Genomic DNA, 27,885 nt, shown 5'->3' on the forward strand with positions numbered 1-27,885 from the left:
CCACGGACATATAGTGCAATTCAATGTAGACCAATCGTCTGTAGTTATGCATATTGCATTTTGGGACCGATCGGAAAACAACATGGCGGACAGGCAGCCATCTTTGATTTTGACAATTGATGTTTGTTATCGCTATTTCTCAAAGTTTTGAAGGGATGTTTCTCAAATTTCATATGTAGGTTTCCCTTGGTCTGTAGTTCTGTAGCTATGCATATTACATTTTGGGACTGATCGGAAAACAACATGGCCGACAGGCAGCCATCTTGGATTTTGACAATTGAAGTTTGTTATCGCTATTTTACAGTTGGTATAGAAGGGATCTTTCTCTAATTTCATATGTAGGTATGTTCCCTTGGTCCGTGGTATTGCATTTTGGGACCAATCTTAAAACAACATGGTCGACAAACAGCCATTATCGCTAAATCTCAAATTTCATACAAGTTCCCCTTGTTTGAAAAAGTACTGGAGGGATGTTTCTCCATTTACACAGATTAGTAAGAGGAAGAAAAAAATAGAGAGAAGATCAATCTGACATGGAACCTATAAAGATCATAAAATGGTGGGTGCCAAGATCCCTCTGAGATCTCTTGTTGAACAAGTCAAAAAACAACATGGCAAACAGGCAGCCATCTTGGATTTTGAGAATGGAAGTTTGTTATCGTAATTTTACTGTATACTGAAGGGATCTTTCTCAAATTTCATATGTACCGGTAGGTTCCCCTTGTTTGAAAAGTACTGGAGGGATGTTTCTCAGTTTACACAGATTAGTAAGAGGAATGGAAAAATAGAGAGATCAATCTGACATGAAACCTATAAAGATCATTCAATGGTGGGCGCCAATTCAAGATCCCTCTGGGATATCTCGTTTTTTTTAATATTCAAATTTTTGGACCAGGACCCTGTTTTGACCTTAATATCAATTCACAACAAACCTGCAGTTCAGAATTCATTTTAAATCTGAATTAAACACACAAATAGGAACTACGGGAGAGAGGGACCTCTTCATTACTTCGTAAGGAAAAGTGACTTCAAACCTTATAATCCACGATGGCCACCTGTCGGCTGTCCCGATTTTTACGAGCACAAACATGTCAATGACAGTGAAGTATTGCAATCACTTACATGAATTGTCTGTGACATCAAGAGTTTCTCATTTGTTTGCCTTTCCAACTGCATTGAACCATTTCAGTTGATGTGGTTAGTTGTATGTAATACAATTTATAAAGGAATGGGGGTTTAGAAAAATTGTCATCCAACTGGTAGTACGGAATTTACGACTTCTGACAGCGAGCTCTAGATCTAGTGCTAAAATCACAAACACTGACACAGAAACAGTTCACAATATAATTATAAGAAATATGTCTGTGAAAATATATGCGCAAGCTCCTGCTTCAATGGCAATTGAATGAACAGCCAACGCAGAATGCCGAGTATTGATATTTAATCCCAGTGTTGGCCTGGAGTAATAGTCCTGTACATAATACGCTAAGTAACTTTACCTACAAAATACAAACAAGTGTGTAGAACCAGTTAGTAATAAAGTACCCAATGTTAAACAGTAGAGAAGAAAACTACCATATAAAGACAATTAAAGGCAGACAGTCTCAACATTTCATTTATTGTCAACTTGGGAGGCACACTTTTACAGTATAAAATTAGATAATTACCCAATTAAAATTTTACATGATCATTGAATGATTATCATTGTACACGACTGGTAGAGTTACAGGTAACCAGTCATCGTTTAAACACATTCCAGCCAAGTGTCCAGCTGACAGAACTAGGTCACCTCCTTTATAATGTCACCTGAGTGATAGATACTGGAAACTTCATAGTTTGATGTTGTTGTTGTTGCTAGTAATCTCCCTCAATTCATATAAAAAATTTGTTTGAACATATTTGATTTGTTTCCCCTTTCTTGCCTTTGAAAAACGAGAGAAAGTCATCATTGCCCTTTTCATACCTTGGATTTGGAAAATGTTGAAGGTTTTTCTGCATGGAGAAACCGGCATTTCAATTAAAATTTTACAACTAAACCTAAGCAAGGAGTGAACCTTCAGGTTTACAAAAAATATTTAAAGTATTCTCATCTATTTACCTGATACAAAACAGTTCTCCAAATATATATTATGTTGTATGAATGGAGTCTTTAAATTATGATGCTGCATCATTAAATGAATATTATCAATGACAAATTAATAGGTAGGACAATGATTGTAAACAGACATGCTCAGATAAATGTTTTTTTTATGATCAAACTCATCAGTCACTGTCGGAGGTGTCTCTCTGTCTGCTGTGGTGATTTCTGTATCTGTTATCTTCACCTTTCCTTCCTTCTCTTGACCTCTGACCTTTATCTCCTGACCTTGACCTATGTTGTCTTTCATTTGACCTTGACCTCTGCCGTCTGTCATTTGACCTTGACCTCTGCCGTCTGTCATTTGACCTTGACCTGTGTCGTCTGTCATTTGACCTTGACCTGTGTCGTCTGTCATTTGACCTTGACCTGCGTCGCATGTCATTTGACCTTGATCTATGTTTACGTGGAGAAGGACTTGCTCTTCTCCCTCGGTTATCTCTCCTGAAAAATTGATGATGTTCACGATTATCCTGACTGTAACGAGAGTCCTTTTTATCTTGACTTTGATGCCCATTTTGCCTGGAGTCTCTCTCCCTTTCCATCTCGTGCGAATGTTTTTTGTCCTGATTTGGTTTTCTAACAGATTTCGCCCCTTCATCATCACTAGAATCGTGTCGACCCCGTCGACTTGGTGGTTCCCTCTTTATACGAGGTCTATCATCCTCACTAGAACTACTGTCCCTGGGTTTTCGGTGATTTTTACTCTGTCCTGGACGTCCTTTCCTTCCTCTTTGTACTTCCTCTGAGGAGCTACTGCGAGATCTGCGATGTGATGCCTTCCATTTATCTTCTGAGCTGTTACGGTGCCGGGGCATACCAAGACGGTTCTTTTCTCTGTTTCTGTGTGGACTGTCATCACAGTCCATTCTCTGTTGGTGTCTCTCTCTTGGCCTCTTTCTCACTGGTTCATCATCTGAAAATAAAACAATGAATATCAGCTTAGCAAAGGTATATTTACTGACATACAAGTATCTAACATTTTATATTTTCTTTAAATGTGCAGTTACACCAGTAGATTGTGTGCCTTTGTTTGAAATTATAAATTGTATTTGAACTCCAAAAAGGAATATTATTGACTCTTTCCTAAAGTTCTTTCATGAGAGTATTTACTCTACAGAATACAGAAATATTAATAAAATTGCAATTCTCATTAAAAATCAATTAAACACGGGCAAAATACAACCCAGATTTGCAGTGAGGCGCTAGATAAAAGGGGATCAGGACCAGGTGTTTAAGAAGGGTAAAAGTCTTCAGTGTCAGAGGCGGTACCCACCAATATCTAGGTCAAATCAGGGATACCCACCATACATATCTAGGTCAAATCAGAGATACCCACCATACATATCTAGGTCAAATCAGGGATACCCGCCATACATATCTAGGTCAAATCACTGATACCCACCATACATATCTAGGTCAAATCAGGGATACCAACCATACATATCTAGGTCAAATCACCGATAGATACCTGCCATACATATCTAGGTCAAATCACAGATACCCGCCATACATATCTAGGTCAAATCACCAGTACCCACCATACATACCAAGGTCAAATCACCGATACCCGCCATACATATCTAGGTCAAATCAGGGATATCTACCATACATATCTAGGTCAATCACCGATACCGGCATAATACATATCTTGGTCAAATCAGGGATACCCACCATACATATCTAGGTCAAATCACCGATAGATACCCACCATACATATCTAGGTCAAATCACGGATACCCGCCATACATATCTAGGTCAAATCACCGATACCCGCCATACATATCTAGGTCAAATCACCGATACCCGCCATACATATCTAGGTCAAATCACCGATACCGGCATAATACATATCTAGGTCAAATCAGGGATATCTACCATACATATCTAGGTCAAATCACCGATACCGGCATAATACATATCTAGGTCAAATCACCGATACCCGCCATACATATCTAGGTCAAATCACCGATACCCACCATACATATCTAGGTCAAATCAGGGATACCCGCCATACATATCTAGGTCAAATCACCGATAGATACCCACCATACATATCTAGGTCAAATCACCGATACCCGCCATACATATCTAGGTCAAATCACCGATACCCGCCATACATATCTAGGTCAAATCACCGATAGATACCCACCATACATATCTAGGTCAAATCAGGGATACTCACTGCATCTAGAACTTAATCAATTGAGGCCACTCACCTGAGCTTTCACTGTCACTACTAGAGCTGTCTGACTGGACCATTTTCTTATGTTTTCGTTTTTTTGGACTTTCATCTGTAAGTAACAATAATTTCTTAATTAAACATAATCAATTGCTTCAACACCTGAAATGTTAATTTAGATATTACGCGGGAGATCAATTAACAAGAGATCCCAGAGGGATCTTGGCGCCCACCATTGAATGATCTTTATAGGTTCCATGTCAGATTGATCTTTTCTCTACTTTTCCCTTCCTCTAAGTCTTACTAATCTGTGTAAATTCAGAAACAGCGCTCTAGTACTTTTCAAACAAGGGGAACCTATATATAAAATTTAAGATTTAGCAATAATGGCTGTCTGTTGTTTTTGGATTGGTCCCAAAATGCAACACCAGGGACCAAGGGGAACCTACATATGAAATTTGAGAAAGATCCCTTCAGTACCTTCTGTAAAATAGCGATAACAAACTTCAATTGTTAAAATACAAGATGGCTGCCTGTCGGCCATGTTGTTTTCCTATTGGTCCCAAGATGCAATATGCAGAACTACAGACCAAGGGGAACTTATAAAAATGTTTGAGAAAGATCCCTTCAGTACTTTCTGAAAAATAGCGATAATAAGTTTCAATTGCCAAAATCTAAGATGGCTGCCTGTCGGCCATGTTGTTTTACGATTAGTCTCAAAATGCAATATGCATAACTATGCACCGAGGGGAACCTAAATATGAAATTTGAGAAAGATCCCATCATTACTTTCTGTGAAATAGCGATAACAAACTTCAATTGTCAAAATCTAAGATGGCTGCCTGTCGGCCATGTTGTTTTCTGATAGGTCTTAAAATGTAATATGCATAACTAGGCACCAAGGGGTACCTATATATGAAATTTGAGAAAGATCCCTTCAGCACTTTCTCAGAAATAGCGATAACAAACTTCAATTGTCAAAATCCAAGATGGCTGCCTGTCGGCCATGTTGTTTTCTGATTGGTCTCAAAATGCAATATGCATAACTAGGCACCAAGGGAAACCTACATATGAAATTTGAGAAAGATCCCTTCAGTTCTTTCTCAGAAATAGCGATAACAAACTTCAATTGACAAAATCCAAGATGGCTACCTGTCGGCCATGTTGTTTTCCGATTGGTCTCAAAATGCAATATGCATAACTAGGCACCAAGGGAAACCTACATATGAAATTTGAGAAAGATCCCTTCAGTTCTTTCTTAGAAATAGCGATAACAAACTTCAATTGTCAAAATCCAAGATGGCTGCCTATCGGCCATGTTGTTTTCCGATTGGTCTCAAAATGCAATATGCATAACTAGGCACCAAGGGAAACCTACATATGAAATTTGAGAAAGATCCCTTCAGTTCTTTCTTAGAAATAGCGATAACAAACTTCAATTGTCAAAATCCAAGATGGCTGCCTATCGGCCATGTTGTTTTCCGATTGGTCTCAAAATGCAATATGCATAACTAGGCACCAAGGGAAACCTACATATGAAATTTGAGAAAGATCCCTTCAGTACTTTCTCAGAAATAGCGATAACAAACTTCAATTGTCAAAATATAAGATGGCTGCCTGTCGGCCATGTTGTTTTCCGATTGATCTCAAAATGCAATATGCATAACTAGGCACCAAGGGGAATCTACATATGAAATTTGAGAAAGATCCCTTCTGTACTTCCTCAGAAATAGCGATAACAAACTTCAATTGTCAAAATCCAAGATGGCTGCCTGTCGGCCATGTTGTTTTCCGATAGGTCTCAAAATGCAATATGCATAACTAGGCACCAAGGGAAACCTACATATGAAATTTGAGAAAGATCCCTTCAGTACTTTCTCAGAAATAGCGATAACAAACTTCAATTGTCAAAATCCAAGATGGCTGCCTGTCGGCCATGTTGTTTTCCGATTGGTCTCAAAATGCAATATGCATAACTAGGCACCAAGGGGAATCTACAGATGAAATTTGAGAAAGATCCCTTCAGTACTTTCTCAGAAATAGCGATAACAAACTTCAATTGTCAAAATCCAAGATGGCTGCCTGTCGGCCATGTTGTTTTACGATTGGTCTCAAAATGCAATATGCATAACTAGGCACCAAGGGGAACCCACATATGAAATTTGAGAAAGATCCCTTCAGTACTTTCTGAGGATTAGCGATAACATAAATCGGTGATTTGACCTAGATATGTATGGCGGGTATCCCTGATTTGACCTAGATATGTATGGTGGGTATCGGTGATTTGACCTAGATATGTATGGCGGGTATCGGTGATTTGACCTAGATATGTATTATGCCGGTATCGGTGATTTGACCTAGATATGTATGGTAGATATCCCTGATTTGACCTAGATATGTATTATGCCGGTATCGGTGATTTGACCTAGATATGTATGGCGGGTATCGGTGATTTGACCTAGATATGTATGGCGGGTATCGGTGATTTGACCTAGATATGTATGGCGGGTATCGGTGATTTGACCTAGATATGTATGGTGGGTATCTATCGGTGATTTGACCTAGATATGTATGGTGGGTATCCCTGATTTGACCAAGATATGTATTATGCCGGTATCGGTGATTGACCTAGATATGTATGGTAGATATCCCTGATTTGACCTAGATATGTATGGCGGGTATCGGTGATTTGACCTTGGTATGTATGGTGGGTACTGGTGATTTGACCTAGATATGTATGGCGGGTATCTGTGATTTGACCTAGATATGTATGGCAGGTATCTATCGGTGATTTGACCTAGATATGTATGGTGGGTATCAGTGATTTGACCTAGATATGTATGGCGGGTATCCCTGATTTGACCTAGATATGTATGGTGGGTATCTCTGATTTGACCTAGATATGTATGGTGGGTATCCCTGATTTGACCTAGATATTGGTGGGTACCGCCTCTGACACTGAAGACTTTTACCCTTCTTAAACACCTGGTCCTGATCTCCTTTTATCTAGCGCCTCACTGCATATTGCATTTTGAGGCCAATCGGAAAACAACATGGCTGACAGGCAGCCATCTTGTATTTTGACAATTGAAGTTTGTTATTGCTATTTCTGAGAAAGTACCTTTCAGTACCTTCTGTAAAATAGCAATAACAAACTTCAATTGACAAAATCCAAGATGGCTACCTGTCGGCCATGTTGTTTTCCGATTGGTCTCAAAATGCAATATGCATAACTAGGCACCAAGGGAAACCTACATATGAAATTTGAGAAAGATCCCTTCAGTTCTTTCTTAGAAATAGCGATAACAAACTTCAATTGTCAAAATCCAAGATGGCTGCCTATCGGCCATGTTGTTTTCCGATTGGTCTCAAAATGCAATATGCATAACTAGGCACCAAGGGAAACCTACATATGAAATTTGAGAAAGATCCCTTGAGTTCTTTCTTAGAAATAGCGATAACAAACTTCAATTGTCAAAATCCAAGATGGCTGCCTATCGGCCATGTTGTTTTCCGATTGGTCTCAAAATGCAATATGCATAACTAGGCACCAAGGGAAACCTACATATGAAATTTGAGAAAGATCCCTTCAGTACTTTCTCAGAAATAGCGATAACAAACTTCAATTGTCAAAATATAAGATGGCTGCCTGTCGGCCATATTGTTTTCCGATTGATCTCAAAATGCAATATGCATAACTAGGCACAGAGGGGAACCTACATCTGAAATTTGAGAAAGATCCCTTCAGCACTTTCTGAGAAATAGCAATAACAAACTTCAATTGTCAAAATACAAGATGGCTGCCTGTCGGCCATGTTGTTTTCCGATAGGTCTCAAAATGCAATATGCATAACTAGGCACCAAGGGAAACCTACATATGAAATTTGAGAAAGATCCCTTCTGTACTTTCTCAGAAATAGCGATAACAAACTTCAATTGTCAAAATCCAAGATGGCTGCCTGTCGGCCATGTTGTTTTCCGATTGGTCTCAAAATGCAATATGCATAACTAGGCACCAAGGGAAACCTACATATGAAATTTGAGAAAGATCCCTTCAGTTCTTTCTTAGAAATAGCGATAACAAACTTCAATTGTCAAAATCCAAGATGGCTGCCTATCGGCCATGTTGTTTTCCGATTGGTCTCAAAATGCAATATGCATAACTAGGCACCAAGGGAAACCTACATATGAAATTTGAGAAAGATCCCTTGAGTTCTTTCTTAGAAATAGCGATAACAAACTTCAATTGTCAAAATCCAAGATGGCTGCCTATCGGCCATGTTGTTTTCCGATTGGTCTCAAAATGCAATTTGCATAACTAGGCACCAAGGGAAACCTACATATGAAATTTGAGAAAGATCCCTTCAGTACTTTCTCAGAAATAGCGATAACAAACTTCAATTGTCAAAATATAAGATGGCTGCCTGTCGGCCATATTGTTTTCCGATTGATCTCAAAATGCAATATGCATAACTAGGCACAGAGGGGAACCTACATCTGAAATTTGAGAAAGATCCCTTCAGCACTTTCTGAGAAATAGCAATAACAAACTTCAATTGTCAAAATACAAGATGGCTGCCTGTCGGCCATGTTGTTTTCCGATAGGTCTCAAAATGCAATATGCATAACTAGGCACCAAGGGAAACCTACATATGAAATTTGAGAAAGATCCCTTCAGTACTTTCTCAGAAATAGCGATAACAAACTTCAATTGTCAAAATCCAAGATGGCTGCCTGTCGGCCATGTTGTTTTCCGATTGGTCTCAAAATGCAATATGCATAACTAGGCACCAAGGGGAATCTACAGATGAAATTTGAGAAAGATCCCTTCAGTACTTTCTCAGAAATAGCGATAACAAACTTCAATTGTCAAAATCCAAGATGGCTGCCTGTCGGCCATGTTGTTTTACGATTGGTCTCAAAATGCAATATGCATAACTAGGCACCAAGGGGAACCCACATATGAAATTTGAGAAAGATCCCTTCAGTACTTTCTGAGGATTAGCGATAACAAGAATTGTTTACGGACGGACGGAGGGACGGACGGACGGACGGACGGACGGACCACGGACCACGGACGCAGGGCGATTTGAATAGCCCACCATCTGATGATGGTGGGCTAAAAACTAAATCTAAATTGATCTAAATATTCATGACTGTATATACACCATATACGCAGCTTTTATCATAGAGTTAATTTACCAATCTTTACCTGGTATATTATCAATCGGTTTCAACATCGCATCGGTAATAAAACAAGAGATCCCAGAGGGATCTTGGCGCCCACCATTGAATGATCTTTATAGGTTCTATGTCAGATTGATCTTTTCTCTACTTTTCTCTTCCTCTAAGTGTTACTAATCTGTGTAAATTCAGAAACAGCCCTCTAGTACTATTCAAACAAGGGGAACCTATATATAAAATTTAAGATTTAGCGATAATGGCTGTCTGTCGGCCATGTTGTTTTCGGATCGGTCCCAAAAATGCAATACCAGGGACCAAGGGGAAGCTGCATATGAAATTTGAGAAAGATCCTTTCAGTACCTTCTGTAAAATAGCAATAACAAACTTCAATTGTCAAAATCCAAGATGGCTGCCTTTCGGCCATGTTGTTTTCCGATTGGTCTCAAAATGCAATATGCATAACTAGGCACCGAGGGGAACCTATATATGAAATTTGAGAAAGATACCTTCAGCACTTTCCGAGAAATAATGATAACAAACTTCAATTGTCAAAATCCAAGATGGCTGCCTGTCGGCCATGTTGTTTTCCGATAGGTCTCAAAATGCAATATGCATAACTAGATACCGAGGGGAACCTACATATGAAATTTGAGAAAGATCCCTTCAGTACTTTCTGAGAAATAGCGATAACAAACTTCAATTGTCAAAATCCAAGATGGCTGCCGGTCAGCCATGCTGTTTTCCGATAGGTCCCAAAATGCAATATGCATAACGAGGCACTGAGGGGAACCTACATATGAAATTTGAAAAAGATCCTTTCAGTTCTTTCTGAGAAATAGTGATAACAAACTTCAATTGTCAAAATCCAAGATGGCTACCTGTCGGCCATGTTGTTTTCCGATTGGCCTCAAAATGCAATATGCATAACTAGGCACAGAGGGGAACCTACATATGAAATTTGAGAAAGATCCCTTCAGCACTTTCTGAGAAATAGCAATAACAAACTTCAATTGTCAAAATACAAGATGGCTGCCTGTCGGCCATGTTGTTTTCCGATTGGCCTCAAAATGCAATATGCATAACTAGGCATCAAGGGGAACCTACATATGCAATTTGAGAAAGATCCCTTCAGCACTTTCTGAGAAATAGCGATAACAAACTTCAATTGTCAAAATTCAAGATGGCTGCCTGTCGGCCATGTTGTTTTCTGATTAGTCTCAAAATGCAATATGCATAACTAGATACCGAGGGGAACCTACATATGAAATTTGAGAAAGATCCCTTCTGTACTTTCTGAGAAATAGCGATAACAAACTTCAATTGTCAAAATCCAAGATGGCTGCCGGTCAGCCATGCTGTTTTCCGATAGGTCCCAAAATGCAATATGCATAACGAGGCACTGAGGGGAACCTACATATGAAATTTGAAAAAGATCCTTTCAGTTCTTTCTGAGAAATAGTGATAACAAACTTCAATTGTCAAAATCCAAGATGGCTACCTGTCGGCCATGTTGTTTTCCGATTGGCCTCAAAATGCAATATGCATAACTAGGCACAGAGGGGAACCTACATATGAAATTTGAGAAAGATCCCTTCAGCACTTTCTGAGAAATAGCAATAACAAACTTCAATTGTCAAAATACAAGATGGCTGCCTGTCAGCCATGTTGTTTTCCGATTGGCCTCAAAATGCAATATGCATAACTAGGCATCAAGGGGAACCTACATATGCAATTTTAGAAAGATCCCTTCAGCACTTTCTGAGAAATAGCGATAACAAACTTCAATTGTCAAAATTCAAGATGGCTGCCTGTCGGCCATGTTGTTTTCTGATTAGTCTCAAAATGCAATATGCATAACTAGATACCGAGGGGAACCTACATATGAAATTTGAGAAAGATCCCTTCAGTACTTTCTGAGAAATAGCGATAACAAACTTCAATTGTCAAAATCCAAGATGGCTGCCGGTCAGCCATGTTGTTTTCCGATAGGTCCCAAAATGCAATATGCATAACGAGGCACTGAGGGGAACCTACATATGAAATTTGAAAAAGATCCTTTCAGTTCTTTCTGAGAAATAGTGATAACAAACTTCAATTGTCAAAATCCAAGATGGCTACCTGTCGGCCATGTTGTTTTCCGATTGGCCTCAAAATGCATTATGCATAACTAAGCACAGAGGAGAACCTACATATGAAATTTGAGAAAGATCCCTTCAGCACTTTCTGAGAAATAGCGATAACAAACTTCAATTGTCAAAATTCAAGATGGCTGCCTATCGGCCATGTTGTTTTCTGATTAGTCTCAAAATGCAATATGCATAACTAGATACCAAGGGGAACCTACATCTGAAATTTGAGAAAGATCCCTTCAGCACTTTCTGAGAAATAGCAATAACAAACTTCAATTGTCAAAATACAAGATGGCTGCCTGTCAGCCATGTTGTTTTCCGATTGGCCTCAAAATGCAATATGCATAACTAGGCATGAAGGGGAACCTACATATGCAATTTTAGAAAGATCCCTTCAGCACTTTCTGAGAAATAGCGATAACAAACTTCAATTGTCAAAATTCAAGATGGCTGCCTGTCGGCCATGTTGTTTTCTGATTAGTCTCAAAATGCAATATGCATAACTAGATACCAAGGGGAACCTACATCTGAAATTTGAGAAAGATCCCTTCAGCACTTTCTGAGAAATAGCGATAACAAACTTCAATTGTCAAAATCCAAGATGGCTGCCTGTCGGCCATGTTGTTTTCCGATAGGTCTCAAAATGCAATATGCATAACAAGATACCGAGGGGAACCTACATATGAAATTTGAGAAAGATCCCTTCAGCACTTTCTGAGAAATAGCGATAACAAACTTCAATTGTCAAAATCCAAGATGGCTGCCTGTCGGCCATGTTGTTTTCCGATAGGTCCCAAAATGCAATATGCATAATGAGGCACTGAGGGGAACCTACATATGAAATTTGAAAAAGATCCTTTCAGTTCTTTCTGAGAAATAGTGATAACAAACTTCAATTGTCAAAATCCAAGATGGCTACCTGTCGGCCATGTTGTTTTCCGATTGGCCTCAAAATGCAATATGCATAACTATGCACAGAGGGGAACCTACATATGAAATTTGAGAAAGATCCCTTCAGCACTTTCTGAGAAATAGCAATAACAAACTTCAATTGTCAAAATACAAGATGGCTGCCTGTCGGCCATGTTGTTTTCCGATTGGCCTCAAAATGCAATATGCATAACTAGGCACAGAGGGGAACCTACATATGAAATTTGAGAAAGATCCCTTCAGCACTTTCTGAGAAATAGCAATAACAAACTTCAATTGTCAAAATACAAGATGGCTGCCTGTCGGCCATGTTGTTTTCCGATTGGCCTCAAAATGCAATATGCATAACTAGGCATCAAGGGGAACCTACATATGCAATTTGAGAAAGATCCCTTCAGCACTTTCTGAGAAATAGCGATAACAAACTTCAATTGTCAAAATTCAAGATGGCTGCCTGTCGGCCATGTTGTTTTCTGATTAGTCTCAAAATGCAATATGCATAACTAGATACCGAGGGGAACCTACATCTGAAATTTGAGAAAGATCCCTTCTGTACTTTCTGAGAAATAGCGATAACAAACTTCAATTGTCAAAATCCAAGATGGCTGCCGGTCAGCCATGCTGTTTTCCGATAGGTCCCAAAATGCAATATGCATAACGAGGCACTGAGGGGAACCTACATATGAAATTTGAAAAAGATCCTTTCAGTTCTTTCTGAGAAATAGTGATAACAAACTTCAATTGTCAAAATCCAAGATGGCTACCTGTCGGCCATGTTGTTTTCCGATTGGCCTCAAAATGCAATATGCATAACTAGGCACAGAGGGGAACCTACATATGAAATTTGAGAAAGATCCCTTCAGCACTTTCTGAGAAATAGCAATAACAAACTTCAATTGTCAAAATACAAGATGGCTGCCTGTCAGCCATGTTGTTTTCCGATTGGCCTCAAAATGCAATATGCATAACTAGGCATCAAGGGGAACCTACATATGCAATTTTAGAAAGATCCCTTCAGCACTTTCTGAGAAATAGCGATAACAAACTTCAATTGTCAAAATTCAAGATGGCTGCCTGTCGGCCATGTTGTTTTCTGATTAGTCTCAAAATGCAATATGCATAACTAGATACCGAGGGGAACCTACATATGAAATTTGAGAAAGATCCCTTCAGTACTTTCTGAGAAATAGCGATAACAAACTTCAATTGTCAAAATCCAAGATGGCTGCCGGTCAGCCATGTTGTTTTCCGATAGGTCCCAAAATGCAATATGCATAACGAGGCACTGAGGGGAACCTACATATGAAATTTGAAAAAGATCCTTTCAGTTCTTTCTGAGAAATAGTGATAACAAACTTCAATTGTCAAAATCCAAGATGGCTACCTGTCGGCCATGTTGTTTTCCGATTGGCCTCAAAATGCATTATGCATAACTAAGCACAGAGGAGAACCTACATATGAAATTTGAGAAAGATCCCTTCAGCACTTTCTGAGAAATAGCGATAACAAACTTCAATTGTCAAAATTCAAGATGGCTGCCTATCGGCCATGTTGTTTTCTGATTAGTCTCAAAATGCAATATGCATAACTAGATACCAAGGGGAACCTACATCTGAAATTTGAGAAAGATCCCTTCAGCACTTTCTGAGAAATAGCAATAACAAACTTCAATTGTCAAAATACAAGATGGCTGCCTGTCAGCCATGTTGTTTTCCGATTGGCCTCAAAATGCAATATGCATAACTAGGCATGAAGGGGAACCTACATATGCAATTTTAGAAAGATCCCTTCAGCACTTTCTGAGAAATAGCGATAACAAACTTCAATTGTCAAAATTCAAGATGGCTGCCTGTCGGCCATGTTGTTTTCTGATTAGTCTCAAAATGCAATATGCATAACTAGATACCAAGGGGAACCTACATCTGAAATTTGAGAAAGATCCCTTCAGCACTTTCTGAGAAATAGCGATAACAAACTTCAATTGTCAAAATCCAAGATGGCTGCCTGTCGGCCATGTTGTTTTCCGATAGGTCTCAAAATGCAATATGCAAAACAAGATACCGAGGGGAACCTACATATGAAATTTGAGAAAGATCCCTTCAGCACTTTCTGAGAAATAGCGATAACAAACTTCAATTGTCAAAATCCAAGATGGCTGCCTGTCGGCCATGTTGTTTTCCGATAGGTCCCAAAATGCAATATGCATAATGAGGCACTGAGGGGAACCTACATATGAAATTTGAAAAAGATCCTTTCAGTTCTTTCTGAGAAATAGTGATAACAAACTTCAATTGTCAAAATCCAAGATGGCTACCTGTCGGCCATGTTGTTTTCCGATTGGCCTCAAAATGCAATATGCATAACTATGCACAGAGGGGAACCTACATATGAAATTTGAGAAAGATCCCTTCAGCACTTTCTGAGAAATAGCAATAACAAACTTCAATTGTCAAAATACAAGATGGCTGCCTGTCGGCCATGTTGTTTTCCGATTGGCCTCAAAATGCAATATGCATAACTAGGCATCAAGGGGAACCTACATATGCAATTTGAGAAAGATCCCTTCAGCACTTTCTGAGAAATAGCGATAACAAACTTCAATTGTCAAAATTCAAGATGGCTGCCTGTCGGCCATGTTGTTTTCTGATTAGTCTCAAAATGCAATATGCATAACTAGATACCGAGGGGAACCTACATATGAAATTTGAGAAAGATCCCTTCAGTACTTTCTGAGAAATAGCGATAACAAACTTCAATTGTCAAAATCCAAGATGGCTGCCGGTCAGCCATGTTGTTTTCCGATAGGTCCCAAAATGCAATATGCATAACGAGGCACTGAGGGGAACCTACATATGAAATTTGAAAAAGATCCTTTCAGTTCTTTCTGAGAAATAGTGATAACAAACTTCAATTGTCAAAATCCAAGATGGCTACCTGTCGGCCATGTTGTTTTCCGATTGGCCTCAAAATGCATTATGCATAACTAGGCACAGAGGAGAACCTACATATGAAATTTGAGAAAGATCCCTTCAGCACTTTCTGAGAAATAGCGATAACAAACTTCAATTGTCAAAATTCAAGATGGCTGCCTATCGGCCATGTTGTTTTCTGATTAGTCTCAAAATGCAATATGCATAACTAGATACCAAGGGGAACCTACATCTGAAATTTGAGAAAGATCCCTTCAGCACTTTCTGAGAAATAGCAATAACAAACTTCAATTGTCAAAATACAAGATGGCTGCCTGTCAGCCATATTGTTTTCTGATTGGCCTCAAAATGCAATATGCATAACTAGGCATGAAGGGGAACCTACATATGCAATTTTAGAAAGATCCCTTCAGCACTTTCTGAGAAATAGCGATAACAAACTTCAATTGTCAAAATTCAAGATGGCTGCCTGTCGGCCATGTTGTTTTCTGATTAGTCTCAAAATGCAATATGCATAACTAGATACCAAGGGGAACCTACATCTGAAATTTGAGAAAGATCCCTTCAGCACTTTCTGAGAAATAGCGATAACAAACTTCAATTGTCAAAATCCAAGATGGCTGCCTGTCGGCCATGTTGTTTTCCGATAGGTCTCAAAATGCAATATGCATAACAAGATACCGAGGGGAACCTACATATGAAATTTGAGAAAGATCCCTTCAGCACTTTCTGAGAAATAGCGATAACAAACTTCAATTGTCAAAATCCAAGATGGCTGCCTGTCGGCCATGTTGTTTTCCGATAGGTCCCAAAATGCAATATGCATAACGAGGCACTGAGGGGAACCTACATATGAAATTTGAAAAAGATCCTTTCAGTTCTTTCTGAGAAATAGTGATAACAAACTTCAATTGTCAAAATCCAAGATGGCTACCTGTCGGCCATGTTGTTTTCCGATTGGCCTCAAAATGCAATATGCATAACTATGCACAGAGGGGAACCTACATATGAAATTTGAGAAAGATCCCTTCAGCACTTTCTGAGAAATAGCAATAACAAACTTCAATTGTCAAAATACAAGATGGCTGCCTGTCGGCCATGTTGTTTTCCGATTGGCCTCAAAATGCAATATGCATAACTAGGCATCAAGGGGAACCTACATATGCAATTGGAGAAAGATCCCTTCAGCACTTTCTGAGAAATAGCGATAACAAACTTCAATTGTCAAAATTCAAGATGGCTGCCTGTCGGCCATGTTGTTTTCTGATTAGTCTCAAAATGCAATATGCATAACTAGATACCGAGGGGAACCTACATATGAAATTTGAGAAAGATCCCTTCAGTACTTTCTGAGAAATAGCGATAACAAACTTCAATTGTCAAAATCCAAGATGGCTGCCGGTCAGCCATGCTGTTTTCCGATAGGTCCCAAAATGCAATATGCATAACGAGGCACTGAGGGGAACCTACATATGAAATTTGAAAAAGATCCTTTCAGTTCTTTCTGAGAAATAGTGATAACAAACTTCAATTGTCAAAATCCAAGATGGCTACCTGTCGGCCATGTTGTTTTCCGATTGGCCTCAAAATGCAATATGCATAACTAAGCACAGAGGGGAACCTACATATGAAATTTGAGAAAGATCCCTTCAGCACTTTCTGAGAAATAGCAATAACAAACTTCAATTGTCAAAATACAAGATGGCTGCCTGTCAGCCATGTTGTTTTCCGATAGGTCCCAAAATGCAATATGCATAACGAGGCACTGAGGGGAACCTACATATGAAATTTGAAAAAGATCCTTTCAGTTCTTTCTGAGAAATAGTGATAACAAACTTCAATTGTCAAAATCCAAGATGGCTACCTGTCGGCCATGTTGTTTTCCGATTGGCCTCAAAATGCAATATGCATATAACTAGGCACAGAGGAGAACCTACATATGAAATTTGAAAAAGATCCCTTCAGCACTTTCTGAGAAATAGCGATAACAAACTTCAATTGTCAAAATTCAAGATGGCTGCCTGTCGGCCATGTTGTTTTCTGATTAGTCTCAAAATGCAATATGCATAACTAGATACCAAGGGGAACCTACATCTGAAATTTGAGAAAGATCCCTTCAGCACTTTCTGAGAAATAGCAATAACAAACTTCAATTGTCAAAATACAAGATGGCTGCCTGTCAGCCATGTTGTTTTCCGATTGGTCTCAAAATGCAATATGCATAACTAGGCATGAAGGGGAACCTACATATGCAATTTTAGAAAGATCCCTTCAGCACTTTCTGAGAAATAGCGATAACAAACTTCAATTGTCAAAATTCAAGATGGCTGCCTGTCGGCCATGTTGTTTTCTGATAGGTCCCAAAATGCAATATGCATAACGAGGCACTGAGGGGAACCTACATATGAAATTTGAAAAAGATCCTTTCAGTTCTTTCTGAGAAATAGTGATAACAAACTTCAATTGTCAAAATCCAAGATGGCTACCTGTCGGCCATGTTGTTTTCCGATTGGCCTCAAAATGCAATATGCATAACTAGGCACAGAGGGGAACCTACATATGAAATTTGAGAAAGATCCCTTCAGCACTTTCTGAGAAATAGCAATAACAAACTTCAATTGTCAAAATACAAGATGGCTGCCTGTCAGCCATGTTGTTTTCCGATTGGCCTCAAAATGCAATATGCATAACTAGGCATCAAGGGGACCTACATATGCAATTTTAGAAAGATCCCTTCAGCACTTTCTGAGAAATAGCGATAACAAACTTCAATTGTCAAAATTCAAGATGGCTGCCTGTCGGCCATGTTGTTTTCTGATTAGTCTCAAAATGCAATATGCATAACTAGATACCGAGGGGAACCTACATATGAAATTTGAGAAAGATCCCTTCAGTACTTTCTGAGAAATAGCGATAACAAACTTCAATTGTCAAAATCCAAGATGGCTGCCGGTCAGCCATGTTGTTTTCCGATAGGTCCCAAAATGCAATATGCATAACGAGGCACTGAGGGGAACCTACATATGAAATTTGGAAAAGATCCTTTCAGTTCTTTCTGAGAAATAGTGATAACAAACTTCAATTGTCAAAATCCAAGATGGCTACCTGTCGGCCATGTTGTTTTCCGATTGGCCTCAAAATGCAATATGCATATAACTAGGCACAGAGGAGAACCTACATATGAAATTTGAGAAAGATCCCTTCAGCACTTTCTGAGAAATAGCGATAACAAACTTCAATTGTCAAAATACAAGATGGCTGCCTGTCAGCCATGTTGTTTTCCGATTGGCCTCAAAATGCAATATGCATAACTAGGCATGAAGGGGAACCTACATATGCAATTTTAGAAAGATCCCTTCAGCACTTTCTGAGAAATAGCGATAACAAACTTCAATTGTCAAAATTCAAGATGGCTGCCTGTCGGCCATGTTGTTTTCTGATTAGTCTCAAAATGCAATATGCATAACTAGATACCAAGGGGAACCTACATCTGAAATTTGAGAAAGATCCCTTCAGCACTTTCTGAGAAATAGCGATAACAAACTTCAATTGTCAAAATCCAAGATGGCTGCCTGTCGGCCATGTTGTTTTCCGATAGGTCCCAAAATGCAATATGCATAACGAGGCACTGAGGGGAACCTACATATGAAATTTGAAAAAGATCCTTTCAGTACTTTCTGAGAAATAGTGATAACAAATTTCAATTGTCAAAATCCAAGATGGCTACCTGTCGGCCATGTTGTTTTCCGATTGGCCTCAAAATGCAATATGCATAACTAAGCACAGAGGGGAACCTACATATGAAATTTGAGAAAGATCCCTTCAGCACTTTCTGAGAAATAGCGATAACAAACTTCAACTGTCAAAATTCAAGATGGCTGCCTGTCGGCCATGTTGTTTTCTGATTAGTCTCAAAATGCAATATGCATAACTAGATACCGAGGGAAACCTACATCTGAAATTTGAGAAAGATCCCTTCAGCACTTTCTGAGAAATAGCGATAACAAACTTCAATTGTCAAAATCCAAGATGGCTGCCTGTCAGCCATGTTGTTTTCCGATTGCTCTCAAAATGCAATATGCATAACTAGGAACCAAGGGGAACCTATATATGAAACTTGAGAAAGATCCCTTGAGTACTTTCTGAGAAATAGCGATAACAGGAATTGCTTACGGACGGAGGGACGGACGGACGGACGGACGGACGGACGACGGACCACGGACGCAGGGCGATTTGAATAGCCCACCATCTGATGATGGTGGGCTAAAAAACATACTGGTTCCTAATACTTGTTTTTGGGTATAAAAACAATTTAATGTTTACCTGAATCTGATGAAGCTGACTTCCTTCTGTTTTTCTTTTTCTTTTTAGATTTTTTACTGGATTTGTGTTTTCCTTTATTTTGAAGTTTGTTCAATCTCCTGTTGGTGTAAAAGCAATGATCATAATAGTTCATGTCGGCTGTATCAAAGATCAGATTAATATCATCATTCATCCCATTGAGGGCCAGCTAGGGGATCCCAATTAGAGTTATAAGTTATGATCAGATGGCGTTCACCTGAGCTGTATTATAGATAAGATTAATAGAATTGATCATTGATTGGGGGGGGGCAAGGGGGCAAGATTTGGGTATACAATTAAATCTGAGTAATGGTTAGATAGAGTTCATCCCGGCTGTGCCATAGAACAGATTTATAGAATCATTCATCCCCTTGGGGGTAAGATCCCACCCGAAGGGGAGTTTAAGAATTTATAATGATTTATAATGATTGCTGAGACTTCTATATATCTAAGTTATAGGTTACTGTAAACGTACATATTTTAGCGGTAATTTTATTTTAGCGCTTTTCGCGCTGGAATCCTTGCGCTAAATTATGATTGCGCTTATTACTTTTTGTACGTTCTATTTCTATAGAAAGTTCTGTGGATGCGCTAATTCATCATTGCGCTGACTGGCTAAAATCTGCAAATGCGCTAAAATTTGATTGCGCTAAAATAAGTACGTTTACAGTATTCAAATTACCACAGCACAGAGGCCCTAACACCCCTCTATTCCTTGTATTACCACAGCACATAGGCCCTAACACCCCTCTATTCCTTGTATTACCACAGCACATAGGCCCTAACACCCCTCTATTCCTTGTATTACCACAGCACATAGGCCCTAACACCCCTCTATTCCTTGTATTACCACAGCACATAGGCCCTAACACCCCTCTATTCCCTTGTATTACCACAGCACATAGGCCCTAACACCCCTCTATTCCTTGTATTACCACAGCACATAGGCCCTAACACCCCTCTATTCCTTGTATTACCACAGCATATAGGCCCTAACACCCCTCTATTCCTTGTAACTGTCTGTGTCTTTTTTCTTTTCAAGACGGTATGTTCCTTTTACATAATTTACTGTCCAGTTCAGTTTTGTAATTGACATTTCTAAATACCCTAGGTACCACAGGTAAAATACATAATTTCACACCTTTCTGCTATATTGAGATTAATAGATAAACAATCTTTTTTTTTAATATCTCTTGTTTTTCTTTCCTTACTTCAACAGCTTTTTCTTCTGTTTAGGTGTCAGTGACTTTAGAAACTGGACTTCAGGGTCATCTTCATCCTCACTGTCAATGATTTGCTAAAATAGAACAAAATCAGTTTGTAAGAAGGACATACCCTAGTACAATGTTTCCTCTAACAATCTAGACATAAAAAATAAGTAAAGTTGGAAGTCTTGATTTAATCGGTGTTTAATGGTCCCTCAAAATATTTGGCCAAACTTCTTTGTTCAAAGCTGTAAGAAGGAACTGATAAATAAAATACAAATGGATGAGCATATCAATTTTATAATTATATTAGTCATGATTATGGTAAAAATATGTATTTCTTCCCATAGACCAAATAAGAAATAGAAATGACCATGTAGAAGCCGAGTTTCAATTTAGAAGTCACGGTAATCCTGTACCAAAGAAGAGAAAAAGTCAATTCAGATCCGAGGAGGATTGTACAGAATATAATAATTATACCTGTAATATATACAACACCTTAAAACACTGATTGAGAGTGAGATACAGTAGAGCCAAATATTTCCTCTGAGGACTCGAACGGAGGAAAAGTAGGTCGAAAGAAATGTAACAAAATCTCAATGGGAAGGTGCAACTGCTCCATAATTATGGATTTATTTTAATTAATTTCATATTTTTCTTACATTGGATATATATCAAAAGAAGATCAAATCTGAAAAGGATTACTATTTGAATGAATTAAAGCAAGAGAAGCAGGTTTTGATAAAGCTTGGGACTGAAGTCCACCAACAGACTTATACAAAAGTCACAAGACTTAAGTGTTGAATTTCTTTGACAACTGTTAATAGATTATAACCAGCTGGTTCATTATAAATGACTTTTTTGTTCATTAAAAATTAATTTAACAAGAAGAGACACACAATGGTATAACAGTTCACCTAATGCAATATTAGTGTTAAAATACATATATAATCTTATATAAATTACCTCATTGGTTGCTCGAGGATCTGACATTCTTCCCATGATGCTCTGTTTCAAGGCAAATCCATCCTCCTGCATACTCTCCAGCAGAGACGAGGCACTGTTTTCAGCTACAAATCCATACAATAAATGTTTTACAAAACTTACTTTGTTGTATACATACAATTAGCCATATAATGAGTTCAGTGTCTAAAATAAGGTTTTATTTATCTAACGACAAACTCACATTTGTACAGTATGGAGTCATAACACAGAAACAATAAATAAGCTGTCAAGTGTAGTTATTAAATTGACTTTTCCTAAGAAAAAGCAAATTTACACTTAAACAACCACATGATTTTTATGTCATACGATGTCATAAAAAAAAAAAAAGGTCAATAACAATGCTTCTTTCAAAATAGCTTTTGAGCTTTTTAAAACTCTTCTTTAATTTCCAAGTCATTATTGACATTTCATATGTACAATTAAAGAGAGAAAATTACACTACTCCTGTGTACTTAGTGACAAGGTAATTTTTTTTTTACAGAATTATACAGAAAATGTCTTTTCTGAATCTATTGTGACATAAATACATACTGTTACTTACGTTGTTCAGGTTCAGCCGTGAGATCTTTCCCAAACAGTGGACATATCTTGTCAGTGTTAACGTGTCCCCACTTACGACATTTTATACAGCGCACATTTCTCACCTCCACACCAAACGGCTGATCCCGGATCATTTCATCATCCTTAGCATACCTATAATGCAAAGCCCAGTCTGTTTTTACTTTGGCATAATGTTTCAAACAAATCATTAAATTGAAGTACAAGTCATATCTATAGACAATTGCTAGTCATTTCTACCTTTGTGTGATAATTTGGAAGGAATACATTATGTAAAATATGTCCCTTTAAGACAAAAGAAATACAGGTACTCGTAAATGAAATGTTTCATACCATCCAGGTGACCAGTGCCCGTGTGATCCATTTGTTCAGGTAAATATTGTCAGAGGTATTTATTTTGTTCTTGTTAAATTTGAATTACTTTCTTTCCTCAACAATGTTCAATATAAACCTTTACATATCAATAACAAAATATGGATTGTAAATGTCAGACAGAGCTGAGGGTCCCTAGGTTCAAACCCAGGGCAACACTATAATGTCTTCAACAAAGAAGAGGTACCCAGGGCAAAACTATAATGTCCTCAACAAAGAAGAGATTTAATCACCTGACACTGCAGAAATTATATTTATCAGCCAGAAATTTGATTTGGTAAATAATTCAATAAATCTCGGTTGTATCTTTACTTGTTTTCTGGGATTATAACCCAAGTGAGACTTGTCTTCTTGTAGTAGCTGGTGACTTCCTCACTGAACAAGATATGGGAGGCTAGTAGAGTACATGTATGGTAAGTTATAGGGGACAAAACAGAAGAGGCAGGTCTGAAATATCAGGTTCCTTAGAAACACAAACCTTCCTGAGTAGGGGTCAAACCACTTCAGAACTTCACTCGAGGTTTATTATTCTCATGTTTTATTGACCGAGTTATTGTGACTCGATGTTTGTACCAAAGTATTGTTCTTGTAATGTATCATTATTCTAATGTTTTATTGTTCCTGTAATATATCATTATTCTAATGTTTTACTGACCGAGTCATTGTGACTCGCTGTTTATACCAAAGTCTTGTTCCTGTAATATATCATTATTCTAATGTTTTATTGACCGAGTTATTGTGACTTGCTGTTTGTACCAAAGTCTTGTTCCTGTAATATATCATTATTCTAATGTTTTATTGTTCCTGTAATATATCATTATTCTAATGTTTATTGACCGAGTTATTGTGACTCGATGTTTGTACCAAAGTATTGTTCTTGTAATATATCATTATTCTAATGTTTTATTGTTCCTGTAATATATCATTATTCTAATGTTTATTGTTCCTGTAATATATCATTATTCTAATGTTTTATTGTTCCTGTAATATATCATTATTCTAATGTTTTATTGACCGAGTCATTGTGACTCGCTGTTTGTACAAAGTCTTGTTCCTGTAATGTATCATTATTCTAGTGTTTTATTGTTCCTGTAATATATCATTATTCTAGTGTTTTATTGTTCCTGTAATATATCATTATTCTAATGTTTTATTGTTCCTGTAATATATCATTATTCTAATGTTTTATTGACCGAGTCATTATGACTCGCTGTTTGTACAAAGTCTTGTTCCTGTAATATATCATTATTCTAGTGTTTTATTGTTCCTGTAATATATCATTATTCTAGTGTTTTATTGTTCCTGTAATATATCATTATTCTAGTGTTTTATTGTTCCTGTAATATATCATTATTCTAATGTTTTATTGTTCCTGTAATACATCATTATTCTAATGTTTTATTGTTCCTGTAATATATCATTATTCTAATGTTTTATTGTTCCTGTAATATATCATTATTCTAATGTTTTACTGACCCAGTCATTGTGTTCCTGTAATATATCATTATTCTAATGTTTTATTGACCGAGTTATTGTGACTTGCTGTTTGTACCAAAGTCTTGTTCCTGTAATATATCATTATTCTAATATAATGTTTTATTGACCGAGTTATTGTGACTTGCTGTTTGTACCAAAGTCTTGTTCCTGTAATATATCATTATTCTAATGTTTTATTGTTCATGTAATATATCATTATTCTAATGTTTTATTGTTCCTGTAATATATCATTATTCTAATGTTTTATTGTTCCTGTAATATATCATTATTCTAATGTTTTATTGACCGAGTTATTGTGACTCGATGTTTATACCAAAGTCTTGTTCCTGTACTATATCATTATCTACACTTACTGTTCTCTAGGTGCATTGTATTTTCTCTGCCAGTCAAACTTCACCTCTGCCTCTCCTTCTTCCTGCTGCAGAACATATATAAATCACCAGTATATGAGACTTCCATCTTTGGTAGAAGATACAGGATGTTAAAGGCCAGCACTGATGTTACCAACCACAAAATAATCTGTTTTTGTACTTTTAAACACACTATCTTACATTAGTGTTTGGTATTAATTAGAATATAGTGTGTGTTGTGTAACAACTGTTGGAGTCTGTTACAAACAGAATGTAAGAAGAAACCATGAGTACTGACATGCAAATAAAACCCTTACACTTCTAGGATACTAAATGCGAAACTCAAATAGATATTTACTAGACATTCAAGTATTACTTTCAAATCACTGATATTTTTACCAATAGTTATTTCTCTAACCTTGTATAGTCAACATCTTAACTGAAATGCATTAACATATTAAAAAAAAAAAAATTTAACATTAACAAATTAAGAAATACCTCTTTCTTCTTCATTCCTGGTGGAGCATCATACATGAAACTCAACCCTAGTTTTGCCTTTTCATCTCCAAGCAGAGCTCTGTGAATCAAAAGAGATTTTTATGGTAAATAGATTAAATCACATATTCCTGGTTTATCTATACTGAATAAGAAATAAATAAATTCTTTTCCATATTGTTTTAAGCTAAACTCTTTGTTATCCAATACAAACATAGACATTTGCCTATTTCCCTATGTCTTTTACTGATCTGTACAGTTTAATTCCACTACAGGACAAATCAGAATATAATCAATCAATACATGAGCTGCAATATTTTCGTTGATGTGATGATATTTAGTCTGATTTATTACTCATAAATGATGTAACTGACTTTAGAATGACAGACATTCTGACAAGAAAGTGAACAGGACACCATGGTGGCCTTGGCTTGGTGATGGTTTAAAAGAAAACATTGTTTCTCGCAAATTTTGTGATAACATTAATTATTTATAACACACAAAACTTCCAAACTTGCAGGACATGAAAAATGATTTCAGCATTACTGGTCATTTGGGCAAGTTTTGGTTCAAAAGTACAGGCCTAAACAATGGTCCAATTCAACTGAATTTGTAGTATCTTGGGTTATCCTAGATCTAAGGAAAAAGTAGAGTTTACAAGATATTTAGCACTTGCCAACTGGGCAAGTAGTCACAAATATTTACTTGTCCACAGACCAAATCTACTGGCCTGGGCAATCAGAGCTGTCTTTTTTCTGACCCTGACTTGTTTTATTATATCATATGAAATGAAAACTAAAAAAAGTTGTAAAGTATAACCTTATTATGATCTCCCACCTCTCTTTCAATCTGAAACAAACATACCTGTTTCTATACATGTCTTGTTCCTTCTGATATTGTGCTAACAAGTCTTCTTGTTTTTTCTTATCAAACTGGGTTTTTTGTTCAGCCATCCATACCTTAGATAAAAAAACCATTTATAGTATGGATTTAGGAATAACAATTATACTGTTAATGTATAGTTACTATAAGCAGAGACATATATACAGAGAGATTGGTAACTCTCTATTTGCCCTTGTGTTAACATAGTGGCCCCTGACCTTCCCACAATCCTTTGCGGTCGCTCGGTTCAGTCTTCACTTGACGCCATATTAGAGAAATAGTGAAAACCACACACATAATTATCGATAATTTCTATTTGAAATCATCAGCAAGATCCAATTATGTGCTTTAATTTTATTAATATCAAATTAAAGTGCAGAAGTGTCATCAATATGAAATATATCACAATTTGCTGTCCAAGTGTTTGTATTTTGAGTATGAAAGTCAAGCACACCGCAGGAAAGATCGGCGGGAATCTCCAATTTTCGAAAAGTCCCTATTGGATTTTCGAGAATACGGATAAATGACAACAATGTGCATGATAAACAAGACCATATTCCATAAGTATGATAGTTTTTGGTTAATGTGGTAACTTTTGTAGTGGCCAAAATAAAACAATGTGCTTTTTGTGTGTATTTAAAATGACGATGTTTTGGTCTGACGTAATGGCGGATTAACCAGAACATGTCGAATAGTTCCAGTCCATCGATACACAACACATGCGGAAAGCCCGATTTACCTGTGCTCGCGTGTGTTTGATAGGGGACAGGGCGCTCTCGATAAGGGATATGCTTGAGTGGCAACGAATAAAAGGAGCCACCACTTGTACGGGGAAATAGCGATGTTACTTATCTCTCTATATATGTCTCTACTATAAGTAGAAAGTTATGACTTTTCAGACTAAATCTAAACTTTTGAAACCCATTCATTAATATTATGCCCGATATTACAATAATCATACATTAATGGTCTTATACATACAATAAGAATACTGGAGTAAACGCTATCTGTATTTGAGTGTTTTTTTGTGTATTGGAATTTGTGGACCTATTCGAGAAAAAAAAAATAAACCTGTGGAAATCAGACGGGATTGACGAACCTTGGAGATTCAAAGTTTATATTCATCTTACCCGCTTTATATTTTCCTTGCTGGCAGGATGGAAAAACTTCTTGGTCATATAATTATTGAATCCCTTCCCCATCTTGATGCTTTAGTGGAACAGTGATGACTACTTCTTTACTCCTCTTGTCGTTTTTCAGTCGTTGGTAAACAGGAAGCTGCCAGATATGTACTTCCGGTAGAAGCGCAGTAAAAGATATTATGAAAAATAATTTAAAATATTGTCTTTTATAATTTAAAGCAAACCATCCTTTCTTAATTTACAAAACATTGTAGAGGAGACCCTTTCTTACACTATGTAATACGACATATTAAAATGAAAGTAGATGCTATTTATAGATTTGGGTTGCCCATCCCTCTTAATTTCCTACGACTTCCTAGGTCCTAGCTGACATCCTTGTTAAATTTGTTTTTATAAGACAAACTGACGTACAGTTCCTGCCCCTGATTACAGGTAATGTTGTGAGTTTGACGTTTTTGATTAAGTGGTCATTTCCATATCATTTTTTTTCTATGACTTACCATATACTGTTATTTTCGTTTTCTAAAGTTCTTTTAGTTAGATCTA

The 27,885-nt window shown here is 37.4% G+C and overlaps 1 protein-coding gene across 2 annotated transcripts; it reads right to left on the bottom strand.

Annotated features, from left to right (window-relative positions):
• Window positions 1-1,601: 1,601 nt before the first annotated feature.
• On the bottom strand, window positions 1,602-27,490 carry LOC117343618 (corepressor interacting with RBPJ 1-like). 2 transcript variants are annotated; one of them, XM_033906053.1, is made up of 11 exons: window positions 27,328-27,490; window positions 26,180-26,274; window positions 25,319-25,397; window positions 24,824-24,888; window positions 22,585-22,736; window positions 22,005-22,108; window positions 21,045-21,130; window positions 19,816-19,913; window positions 4,357-4,431; window positions 2,426-3,053; window positions 1,602-2,371 (listed from the first exon to the last, which is right to left on the bottom strand). In XM_033906053.1, the coding sequence occupies exons 1-11, from the start codon at window positions 27,397-27,399 to the stop codon at window positions 2,263-2,265; spliced, it is 1,563 nt and encodes a 520-aa protein (XP_033761944.1). In that variant the 5' UTR covers window positions 27,400-27,490; the 3' UTR covers window positions 1,602-2,262. The 2 variants fall into 2 exon arrangements, with proteins under 2 accessions (XP_033761944.1, XP_033761942.1); XM_033906051.1 differs by having other exon boundaries at window positions 1,602-3,053.
• Between the last annotated feature and the right edge of the window lie 395 nt (window positions 27,491-27,885).

This window comes from Pecten maximus, chromosome 15, assembly GCF_902652985.1.
Source record: "Pecten maximus chromosome 15, xPecMax1.1, whole genome shotgun sequence".
In the NCBI taxonomy this organism is placed as follows: Eukaryota; Metazoa; Mollusca; class Bivalvia; order Pectinida; family Pectinidae; genus Pecten; species Pecten maximus.